At 61.2% G+C, this 11,600-nt stretch overlaps 1 protein-coding gene across 3 annotated transcripts in view; it reads left to right on the top strand.

The window, feature by feature from the left end:
• Positions 1-9,207, top strand: part of ADAD2 (adenosine deaminase domain containing 2) — a 9,954-nt gene extending 747 nt beyond the window's left edge. For 2 of the 3 annotated variants that reach the window (XM_034792324.1, XM_034792325.1), the window contains exons 2-9: positions 2,828-2,964; positions 4,373-4,498; positions 5,225-5,375; positions 5,675-5,845; positions 6,360-6,574; positions 7,329-7,563; positions 8,161-8,293; positions 8,738-9,207. In XM_034792324.1, coding sequence (XP_034648215.1) covers positions 2,946-2,964; positions 4,373-4,498; positions 5,225-5,375; positions 5,675-5,845; positions 6,360-6,574; positions 7,329-7,563; positions 8,161-8,293; positions 8,738-8,860 — 1,173 coding nt within the window. In that variant the 5' untranslated portion in view covers positions 2,828-2,945 and the 3' untranslated portion in view covers positions 8,861-9,207. The remainder of the gene's footprint in view (positions 1-2,827; positions 2,965-4,372; positions 4,499-5,224; positions 5,376-5,674; positions 5,846-6,359; positions 6,575-7,328; positions 7,564-8,160; positions 8,294-8,737) is intronic. The other variant, XM_034792326.1, reaches the window with a different exon arrangement.
• The last annotated feature ends 2,393 nt before the right edge of the window (positions 9,208-11,600 follow it).

The following is an 11,600-nucleotide window of genomic DNA, read 5'->3' as shown; positions in this document are numbered from 1 at the left end:
CCTCCCATCCTCCCCCCTCTTCTACCCCTGCCTCCAAATGCCATCGTCCCCCCTCTTCTACCCCCTGCCCCCTTCTACCCTCTGCCCCAAATACCTCCCATCCCTCCCCCTCTTCTACCCCCCACTCCCAAATATCTCTCATCCTCCCCCCTCTTTTGCTCCTCAAATACCTCCCCCCTCTTCTACCCCCTGCTCCCCAAATACCTCCCATCCCCCATCTCTTCTGGCCCCCTGCCCCAAATACCTGCCCCCCAAATATCTCCCAGACCCCTCTTCTAAACCCCTCCCCCCAAAATCTTCCACCCTCCTCCTCTTCTACCCCCTGCCCCAAATACCTCCCACGCCTCCTCTTCTAGCCCCCCACCCCAAACATCTTCCATCATCCCCCTCTTCTTGCCCCTTGTCCCCAATAGTTCCCACCCCCCTCTGCCCAAATACCTCCCATCCTCCTTGTCTTCTAAGTCCTCTCCCCCAGTTCCTCCCCCTCTTTTAGCCCCTGCCCCTAAAATTACTCCCCCTCTTCTAGCCCCACCCCCCAAATACCTCCCACCCTGTCTTCTAGCTACCTTCCTCCAAATACCTCCCATCCTCTCTCCTCTTCTAGCCCAACAAATACCTCCCAATCTCCCCTCTTCTAGCCCCCATCATCCTTCCTCTAGTCTCCATCCCCTCCTCTAGCCCCCAGCCCTACCTCTAACCCCTCCTAACACCTACCCTGACCCCCCAGCACTCCCTCTAGACCCTCCCAAATACCATGACCCCTCCACTTCCTCCATTTTTAGACCCCCCCCAACACCTGCCTTGACCCCCTCTCCCTCTATATCCCCCAACACCTACCCTGATCTCTAACATCCTTTCCTGTAGCCCAGGGGTTTTCAACCTTTTTCATTTGCGGACTCCCAAAACATTTCAAAGGGAGGTGCGGACTGCTTTGGAAATCTCAGATGTACTCTGCAGACCCCCAGGGAGCTGCGTACCATAGGTTGAAAACCACTGATCCAGGACTCCCTTCTTGCCCCCAAACATCTACCCCAGCACCTCTGTCCTCTAGACCCCCTGCCCACCCGCTTTCCTCCTCTAGCCTTCAGAGATGAAAGGAACCAGAAAGGTTCCCGAGAGCTGGGTGGGCGAATGTGTTGCCCTCTCCACAGGCTGGCTGGACCATCCGAATAAATAATCCCTCCCCAATTGTAATCTCAGCTCCTACCCTAATTTGTCTCTGGCGCTAATTCTGCTTCCTCTGATTCCTTCCCTGCTAAACCTGCCTGTTCCTTTTACCCTGGCAATAAACCTCCCCCCCTCTAACCCCACCTCCTTCCCTAATCTGTTTCTGGCACTAATCCCACCTTCTCCTACAACCCCCTGCTCCCCAGGACCCATCTCTAATCCTGCCCCCTCCTCTAATCCCCTCCCTGTGGTGCTAACTCCGCTTCCCCTGCCTGGCTCTAACCTCCTAATCTCCCCCAGATCTTATCCCAGCCCCTGGTCCCCTCCTAGCTCCCCCACTCCCTGTTCTGCTGTCTGACCCATGGCTGGGCTCTTGCTCCGTTCAGCTGGCATGGAAGGGGTTCCACCAGAGGGTCACGGAAATCCCCGGCTGGTGACTTCGCTCTGGCTCCAGCCCTTGTCCCCGTGGGAGTGCCTGGCCTCGGAGGGGAAGGATCCCTGGCCCGAGCCCGGCTCTCCAGGTTGCGCCTCCTGGCCAGGGGGTGCGGCTGTGCAGGGGGCAGCTGGTGGGCATCAGTTGGGTTGAGCAAATATCAGGGCTGGATTAAGCCAGTCCGGAGTCCTAGGTGCATCATGGCATTGGGCTCTGATCCCCTTGCTGTGTCTCTGCCCCACCTGAAGTGAGAGGTGGTGAGGCTCCCCTCCCCGAGAGGCAGGGGCATTGGTATGGGGCCCTATCCCCGGGAGTGGCAGCAGACCCTCTCTTCTCTGGGGCGGCTGGGCTGACAGCCCTTGCAGGGGGCCATACTACCCCCAGCAGCTGGGGAATGTCTGCTGGGGTGTGGACAGGCACTCTCCCCCTCCTGTCACACACAGCTCTCAGGGGGGGTGGGCTTGGCCAGGCCCCCTGGAGCAGTAGAGCTGGGAGTCAACACCCAGTGAAGCTGAGGCAGTTCCCCCACACTCCGTGATAGGCTCAGGCTCTCGGTGGGCTCAGGCTCTCGGCAGACTCAGGTAGCGCTGGTCACATCCCGAGCAGTTCCCACCTTGTAGCCATGGGCTCAGGCTCTCAGCAGACTCAGGCAGCGTCGGTCACATCCCAAGTACCTCCCCCCTTGCAGCCATGGGCTCAGGCAGCATTGTCACCTCAGTTACGCTCGGGTTCCATTTTTTTGAGCTTTTCTTGCTAACCACAAGAACGGTATTTTGCTTCTGGGTGCAAGGCGAGATCCCGCTGGGGTCTCGTGACTCTGGGGGCCTCTGCCATCCCCCCTGGTGGTTTGGGGACAGGCTGGCACATGGCAGGGAGCTCCCAGTACAGTTTAACCAGACGAGACTGAGATGTGGACCCTGTTAGTAAGCGGGGGGAGCCATGGTAGGTGAGTGGGGCGGGCGTGTGGCTGCAGGTTGGAGGGAAAGCTGGACATCATGGCGTAGTGTGGGGTTGGATGGATGGATGATGTGGCATAGTGGAGGGTGAGGATGGGGGTGTGGCTGGCTGGATGGCATGGCCTAGCGTGGGGGGCCAGGAGGTGGGGTACAGGGGGTGGCTGGATGGCTTTGTATGGGGTGGGCAGTGAGGTTGGGCTGCAGTGGGTTTAGTTGGAGAGACTCATGCCTGCATTTCCAACCGTGTGCCAATATCCATCCCTGGTGTCAGTCCCCCTGGAGAGCCCTTGTCTGGGCCCATTCCGCCCTGGGAGTGGCCGTTCCAGAGGACGTGCGCCAGAAACCCCAGGGTGCCGCTCAGCCGGTGCGCCCCGAGCCAGCTGCTCCATATGGAGATGGTGAACCCAGGTGAGTGTGACGGTGACTCCGAGCAGAGCCGCACTGGGCAGCTGGCCCCATAAAGCCAGGTGGGGACCCCAGACTCCCCAGCCTGTGCTGATAATGCTCAGCAGCAAAGATCTTTAATCTCTCGGGAGTTGGTGGCTAAGCTGGGAGTAGAACCCAGGCATCCTGGTTCCCAGCCCTCCCCCGACCCCGCTCTAAGCACTAGACCCCACTCCCCTCTGAGAACCAGGGAATAGAACCCAGGCATCCTGGTTCCCAGCCCTCCCCCTGACCCCGCTCTAAGCACTAGACCCCACTCCCCTCTGAGAACCGGGGAATAGAACCCAGGAATCCTGGTTCCCAGCCCCCGGCTCTAACCAGTCGACCCCACTCCCCTCCCAGAACTGGGGAATAAAACCCAGGAATCCTGGTTCCCAGCCCTCCTCCTGACCCCGCTCTAAGCACTAGACCCCCCCACACCCCTCCGAGAACCGGGGAATAGAACCCAGGCATCCTGGTTCCCAGCCCCCTGCTCTAACCAGTAGACCCCACTCCCCTCTGAGAACCGGGGAATAGAACCCAGGAATCCTGGTTCCCAGCCCCCTGCTCTAACCACTCGACCCCACTCCCCTCCCAGAACTGGGGAATAGAACCCAGGAATCCTGGTTCCCAGCCCCCTGCTCTAACCACTCGACCCCACTCCCCTCCCAGAACTGGGGAATAGAACCCAGGGGTTCTGCCTTGTGCAGGGGATGCTCTGGTGCTCCCTAAAGCGACCGCTCCCCCTGCCCCTTGCGATTGGCGGCACTTTCTCTCGTCCTATAGCCTCAGAGCAGCGGCCAGAGGCCAATTTCCTGAGACCTCCAGTCACAGGCAAGAGCCAGGTGCCCCCAGGCAGCCCTGTCGGGCCCCACCGGGCCCAGTCCTGGGGGTCCCCCTAACTCATCTCCCCCAGCCGTGCCCAGGCCTGGGCATCCCTGTCCCATCACGCTGCTTCCCATGCCACGTGCCCTGTCCAACCCCATTGCGTCGCTCTGAACCCTGCCCTCTCCCAGGCCTTCTCCTCTGGCCTGTCATGCCACATGCTTCTGTGGCCAGTTCCTGATTTCCCCCCCTCCCGGATCTCCATTGTGTCACTCCCCGAACCGTGTGCCTGATCTGACCCTGTCGCACTGCTCCCCCCAGCGTGCCCCATCCCCCCAGCTCCCTGCATGCCTGGTTTGATCCCGTCTCACTGCTCCCCCTGGTGTGCCCAATCCCTGTGCTGCTGCCCCCGGGTGCCCAGTCTGATTCCGTCGCACTGCCCCCCCTCTGACCCCCACCTGGCATAAGGGGGTTACACTGACGCCCATCACTGCAGCGTCTGGGCCGAGTCACTCGATGCCCAGGGACCAGATCTGCTCTCTTCACACTGCCCGTCCCCCTGCTGCAGAAAACGTGTTCTCCCACGTGCATCGTTGTGCGGCCCTCACCAGTGACACCTTCGATCGGCTCCTGGCAGGGGACCCGCAGTACTGGAGCTGTAAGAGCAGCGTGGCAGCCTTCATCCTGGAGCGAGGTGAGGAGCATCTGGCTGGCCAGGCCCTGCCTGCCCCCCCACTTCCCCACAAGGCTGGATGGCTGCAGGAGAAGCTCACCCTTCCCCTGGCACCTGGAAGGAACCTGTTGAGCAGATGCAGCCGGGCAGCTGATGGCCTGCAGGGGGCTGACCCAGGCATTGCGGTGTGTGTTGGACAGAGGTGGCGCTCTCCCCGGCAGGGGAGATGCACCCAGCCCTGTGGGGTGGGAGGTTGGGGTGTATGGACTGGGGAGAACCCTCCGCAGATGAAAGAACAAATGGGTGGCTGATCATAAATGGGTTGGTGCGTTCCCTGGTGCTTGGAGCCAGGACTCCTGGGTTCTATCCCCAGTTTTCAGAGGGGAGTGTCATTTAAGGGTTGGAGCCAGGAATATAAGCTAGGAAACCTACCCACTGCCGCCTTCCAAATTCTAAGTGATGCAGAAGTCCCAGAACCAGGAATAGAACCCAGGAGTCCTGGCTCCCAGCCCCCTCCCCTCTTTAACCATTAGAGCCCACTCCTCTCCCTGAGCTGGGGATGGAACCCAGGAGTCCTGGCTCCCAGCCCCCCGGCTCTGATCACTAAACTGGAGGAGTCACAGTAGTTTGAGGCTGGGGCAGTGATGAGGGCAGGTTACCCCTGACCCTGCTGCCTCCTCCCTCCCACCTCAGTCTTTGACCTCCTGGTGCCCCAGCACTGTGGTTTAACCCTTCCCTGCCCTGCAGAGGTGATGGACACGCAGCAGGGTTGCAGGGAGAGCTTTGAGCTGGTGGCGCTGGGCACTGGCGATACCTGCTACGGTGGCTGGCTGGATTTCAGGGGCTGGCGGCTCCATGACACGCACGGCCTGGTGGTGGCTCGCCGGGCGCTGCAGAGGTGAGATGTGCTCCGGTCGCTAATCTGCCATGGGAGGCTGGCTGGGCTAGAGATGGGGAGAGGCCCATGGGGTCTGGAGGAGCCAGCCCATAACAGTCAGGGAGGGGCCCCGATCCTCCTTATCGAGGATGGAGCCTAGCAGTTGTCATAGGGGACTCTGTCCCTCCCATAGGCAGGACGTGAAGGTTGGGGAGATCAGTCCAATCCTGTGTGGGTGGAGGCAGGGGTCCGAGCTCTTGTGGGACCGGTCCCAGCCGTGACGGGGGATCTCTGTTCCCCCCCACACACACCCCGCCCAGCAGGTACCTGTACAAACAGCTGCTGCTGTGGTGCAACCTGAAGGAGCCGGCGGACCGGGAGAAATGCATCTTCCAGCCCTCGGCGGAGGGGGGGCTGCTGGCCCTCAAGCCGAAGGTCTTTGTGCACCTGTATCTGAGCCGCACACCCACAGGGGCCTCCGAGAACTTCCCGTGAGTGTAGGGCTGGGGGGGAGAAGGGTCGAGGGTGTGGGGCAGTGCTGGGGAGTGCCAGGGCAGTGCTGTGGGACATGGGTGTAGGGTGGTGCTGTGGGAGGGTGGGCGGGGGGGGGTTAGAGCTGGGGATCAACAGTGCGGTGACGGAGGCAGAGGAGTGGGACAGAACTAGAAGGCAAGGTGCTGCCGTGGGGCAGAGGGGCACGGCAGAGCTGGGGAGCAGAACTAGGGTGTGGCAGGGCAGTGGGGTGGAGCTGAGGGGCCGAGATGTGGGGTGGCAGAGAGGTGCTGGGGGTGTGGTGCTCAGGGTGGTGGGGATCTGCTGAGGGGCAGAGGCGTGGGTTGATGCTGGGGGGTGCTGCTGTGGGGCTGGGGACTGTTTGTCTTTTCTCCCTAGAAATCAGCCCTCTTTCTAGTGGCTGATAAACCCCGAGCTGCCCCCAGCCCAGTGCCCCTGTCCCCTGCCCCCCTGTGACCCGCCGTGCCCGTCCCCCCGCCCCGCTCACTGCAGCATCCCATTCCCGGGGAGGAAGCCCTCGGTCGGCCTCTACGTCCATGCCAAGGGCGCGCTGACGCCCGTCTCCAGCTGCCCCCCAAGCCTGCTGGCCGCCTGGGTCTGCTGCGCCTCGGGCAGTGACAAGCTGAGCCGCTGGAGCGTGCTGGGCCTGCAGGGGGCGCTCCTCAGCCACTTCATGGAGCCACTATACCTCTCCAGCATCATCCTAGGTGAGAACTGAGGCCACCGTGGGCAGGGGGGGCTGAGTGGGAGGCGCTGTGCTGCAGGGGGCTTATGGGGAGGTGTAATGGGGCGGGGGGTCAGTAGCAGTGCCAGGCTGCAGGGAGTGGGGGGGGGGCTAGTGGGGAGCAGGATGGTGCAGGGGGGTTCAGTAGGGGGCACTGTGCAGCAGGGAGTAGAGTATGGAGGGGGCTCGATGAGGGCAGGGTGCTGAGGGAGTGGGGGAGGGGGTGGTCGGGGGAGGATCTGTGGAGTGGGGTGGAGGTTCAGTAGGGGGCGCTCTCCCCGCACAGCACTGACCCCAGCGTGGCTCAAGGGGGCGCTGTTCCCCATGCAGCGGGGCAGGGGCTCATTAGGGGGTGCTCTCCCTGCATAGCGCTGATCTCCATGTGTTACAAGAGGGTGCTGTGTCGCAGGGAGCGGGGCAGGGGCTCGGGGGGGCGCTGTGCTACAGGGAGCGGGGCAGGGGCTCAGTAGGGGGCGCTGTCCCTGCACAGCGCTGACACCAGCATGGCACAAGGGGGCGCTGTGCTGCAGGGAGCGGGATAGGGGCGCAGTAGGGGGCGCTGTGCCGCAGGGAGCGGGGCAGGGGCTCAGTAGGGGGCGCTGTGCTGCAGGTAGTGGGATAGGGGCACACTAGGGGGCGCTGTGCTGCAGGGAGCGGGGCGGGGGCTCAATGCCTTGGAAGGGGCCACGCAGCAATGGCCTTGCAGCTGCCTCGGCCTCTCTCCTCCCGCTGCCCAGCGGACCCTGGCCCCAACCAGCCCGCCCTGAACTGGGTCATCAACGAGCGGCTGCAGCTGGGCCCCGAGGCCGGCCTGCCAGCCCCCTACGCCCAGCACCAGGTCTGCTTCTTCCTGGGACCCCGCGTCAGCCCCCTCAGCTCCAGCGCCGAGTGCTGCAGGGTGAGCCTCAACTGGTGCCGCGGGGACGCAGCCCCAGAGCAGGTGGACGGTGCCACTGGGCTGGCCGTGCTGAAGTGAGTGGGGGGGTGGGGATCACGGTGCCGGGGAGGGGGGGGATTAATCTCTGGGTCCCCGAGTCCCCTGACTGGTCCTCTAGTGCCAGCAGTATGGGGATGCTGGGGGATGATCCCCAATGGACGGGGGTGGGGGGTGTACCCCGGGGGCTGCTCTGTTACATCCCCCATGAACACAGAGCTTAGGCTCCCCCCAGTGCCTCTCTCTGCCTCCTGCAGTGCCCCCCATCTAAGCCCCCTCCCCAATCCAAACCTGTATCCCCCTGGAGCTGGGGGGCTCCGGAAATGGGCACTGGAGCCTGGTTCACCCTCCGGTGTGGCCGCAGCTGGGTGTTGCCCAGAGGCGCCCCAGCCCGGTGGCCTGTGTGTGACATGAGCGAGCGTCTCCATTCCTAATGGCAGAGAACTGCCCAGGCCCCGGTGGTAACTGGCCCCTCCCTCGGTGGCTGCGGATGGAGGTGGGGCACTGGGACAGAGGTGTGTCTGTCCCCAGTCTGTGCAGAAAGCCGGGTCACTAGCACCCACGGCTGTTGATCAGCATCTGGAGCTGCCCTCGCCCCCTCCATCTGAGCGTCTCCTTCCTCCCCCCCCCTCCAGAAACCCCGCCGTGGAGGACCAGGTCTTCCCCAGCCAGATCTGCAAAGCTGCCATGCTGCGATACTTCAGGGAGGTGGCGCAGCAGATGAACAAGAACGCCCTGCTGGCGCTGCCCACTTACCACCAAGCCAAGGTTGGGCGCTGCTGGGGGTAGGGGTGGGGAAGGGGGCATGTTATACGGGGGGGGAGGGGCTGCCAAGTGCGGAAGGGAAGACACAGGAGGGTGGGGTATGTGGGTATGTCAGGAAGAATGCTAGGAGTCAGGACTCCTGGGTTCTGCTCCCAGCTGTGGGAGGGGAGAGGTCTAGTGGTTAGAAGAGGAGGAGGGGGATGGGGACTTGGGGTCAGGACTCCTGGGTTCTGTTCCCATGTGCCACTAACTCTGCATGTGTCTTTAGTCAGATCGCTTCCCCAGTTTATGCCTCAGTCCCCGTTCTGTCCCCCCCCCGCTCCGGCTCCGTAACATGGGGCTGATTCTGACCCACGTCTCACTGCCAGACTTAAACCTTATTGCTCTAGTTCATTAACCCCGCCGTGCCCTGGCCAATTCAGAGTGTTTCTCTTTCTCCCTCTTTAGACCCAGGCGGAGTCTTACCAGAGCGCCAAGGACCAGCTCTTCGCTCACCTGACCTCCCAAGGGCTTGGCAAGTGGCCTCAGAAGCACCTGGTGGACAACTTCACCGGTCAGGCAGTGAAATAGACCCGGGGGGGGGTCTGGCCACCTGCCTCCCAGAAATGCCGGGGGGGGGCCACAGGAAGGAGTAAAATCTAGAGACTGTTGCAAATTTCGGAAGTTGGGGTTAGGGCTTTTAAACTCTGTTTGCCGTGCTGCATGGGGGAGAGGCCAGGGCTGTGAAGAAGGCCCACTTTTCATTTGATTTGTCTTTGAATTGCGAGGGCCGTCGATTTCCCCGGAGTGCTCCGGCTGGTTCAGCCCTGTTGGCAACCTGCTTTCACGGATGAGTTAGTGCCCGTGCATTTAGCCCAGAATGTCTCCCTCTGTATCAGCCTTGTCCAGTGGTTAATTACACTCATCTATCACCTAGATTGAGCTGCTTTTAGTCTCGCTCGCTCTCAGGCAGATTTTCCAGCCCTGGAATCATTCTCGTAGCTCTTTGAGCCCTTTCCAGTGTGTCCGCAGCCCGTCTGAAGTGTGTCCATCAGAACAGGGACGTGTGCCCCAGGCTGCACTGAGCGGTCCCACCCCCCGGCTTTGCTCCCACAGGATCCCCCTTGGCCGTTCACCTGAGTGCACCTGTGCAGTGGTCTGCCACCAGACGCAGCGCAATCCGGTTGCTGCCTGTGGCACGCCAGGCTACAGCCCCACCCTGAGCTGGCTGCATGCGTGCGGTTCTGGGCCCTCGCTGGCTGGCCAGCCCGTTTAGCCGGCACTGGTTGCAAGCAAAGCGTGAGCCCAGCTGCTCCCTGTGCTCAGAGGTGTTTGGCCTGGCTCTTGAAATCAATAGGAAGGGGGGCAGGGTACACTGGGGGAGTATGCGAGGGTGCAGGGCTGTATGCTGGGGGAATGGGGGGACACCAAGAAGTGGTACGTGCCTAAATACCTTCAATGCAGAGGGTCGGGGTCCTTCCACAATCAGATGCTTTGGACAACGGCTGTACTGAGCTGCCCTGGCCACGCTGGGAGCTAAATCCATGACACCGTCGCATCTCTCTCTCTTCCCTAGATAAAATAAAGGCTCCTGGGTGGCCAAGCTGAGCTCCAAACTGGGTTTTAGCAGCCTGGCCCCTCAGCACTGTGCCTTTTGTTAGCTTTGTGCTTTGCACCCCTGCCTGGCTTCCCGTTCCGCAGCTGTGCAGGACTTGCTTCACCGGCCCATTTATTTTAACCTTTCGTCCTGCTCCGAAGCTGCTGGGGGTTGTTTGAGTCGCTGCAGTCTGGCCTTAAGAAACGCAAGAACCTCAAGGAGCGAGCTGGAGCCTGCTGGCTGGGGAATGTGATGCAGGCAGGAGGGAGCATGGCCCAGGGGTTAGAGCACTGGACACCTGATTCTATTCCTAGTGCAATGCCTGGGCTTGCTAGGGGACCATGGGTGAGTCATTTCCCTGCTCCGTGCCTCAGTGTCCCCATCTGTAAACTAGAGACAAGGCTGCTGACCGGCTTTGCAACGTGCTTTGAGCTGGACTGATGCACAGCTGTAGCTGCGAGCTAGGAATCAATGATAGGTGGAGCCTTTAATTCGTAAGGCACCAGCAAGCCCTGCAAATCTCAGCGGTGTTAAATACTAGGAATAAATTGCTGGCCCATGCCGGCGTGTGCCATTTCTGGGCCCTACAACCTACTGCCAGTGGTGGCTGGTGACAGTCGAACCCTGGCAGACAAGCTCCTGTTCAGAGCGTTAACTTTATTTCAAAGGCAATAAGAGAAATACCCAGAACAATTTTGCCAGGAAGTCCTTTAATCCAGCAGCCCGTTCCAGCCCTTCCCCACCAACACCCATCACCTCCGGCCCCATCAAACACACATCCCTTAAATCCCCCATGCCTCAGGACAGGGAACATCCCGTCCCATTCGGATCATGCATGAGCCAATTAATGCAGCAAGGTCCTTGTCCCTCCACAGGAGCTGTGTGTGGGGGGGAAGTGGGATCCTACCAAAAGATCAGCTGTGAGCCAAGGGGGTGGGGGAGGGATTCTGCCAGGGAGACAGGAGATCCTGGGTTAAAATTTGCCCCTCTGTCACCTGCCCCCAATCTTTCTAGTCCAGGGGTGACGAACCTGTGGCTCGAGAGCCACATGTGGCTCTTCAGAAGTTAATAGGTGGCTCCTTGTATAGGCACCAACTCTGGGGCTGGAGCTACAGGCGCCAACTTTCCAGTGTGCCAGGGAGTGCTCACTGCTCAACCCCGGGCTCTGCCACAGGCCTTGCCCTCACTTCATCCCTTCCCGCCCCGTCTTCTGAGCCTGGAGTGCCCTCACTCCTCCCCTCTTTACCCCAGAGCCTCCTGCATGCCATGAAACAGCTGATTGGGAGGTGCAGGGAGGGATGGGGAGGGGCTGAGCGGCAGGACTGCTGGTGGGCGGGAGATGCTGGGAGTGTGGGGGGGGAGCTGATGGGGGGGCTACTGACATGTTACTGTGGCTCTTTGGCAATGTACATTGGTAAATTTTGGCTCCTCAGGCTCAGGTTGGCCACCTCTGTTCTAGTCAAGACCCGCCCACTTCATGTAAGTTTTGAAGGGCCCATTCTGCTCGTCCCATATGACCTCGTGTGTAACCCATGCTGGAGCCTCACAAACCCTGCTTTCTGCAGGCCCGAGCTGGTGGTGGAGCTCGCTCGGCTCGAGAACGAGGCAACAATCTCGCTGAAAAGCCAGAGAGCTGAAGGCTCCATCCTGGCTCTGAGCTGTTCCATTGGTTCCCCACCCACCGTGTTACAAACCTGCACCCCAGTTCCCAGCTGAGACTCCCCACTCACGGGC

The sequence above is a fragment of the Trachemys scripta genome, chromosome 16 (genome assembly GCF_013100865.1).
Source record: "Trachemys scripta elegans isolate TJP31775 chromosome 16, CAS_Tse_1.0, whole genome shotgun sequence".
Lineage (NCBI taxonomy): Eukaryota > Metazoa > Chordata > Testudines > Emydidae > Trachemys > Trachemys scripta.
Note: the sequence above shows the minus strand (reverse complement) of the source record. Positions and strands in the feature narration are given on the sequence as shown.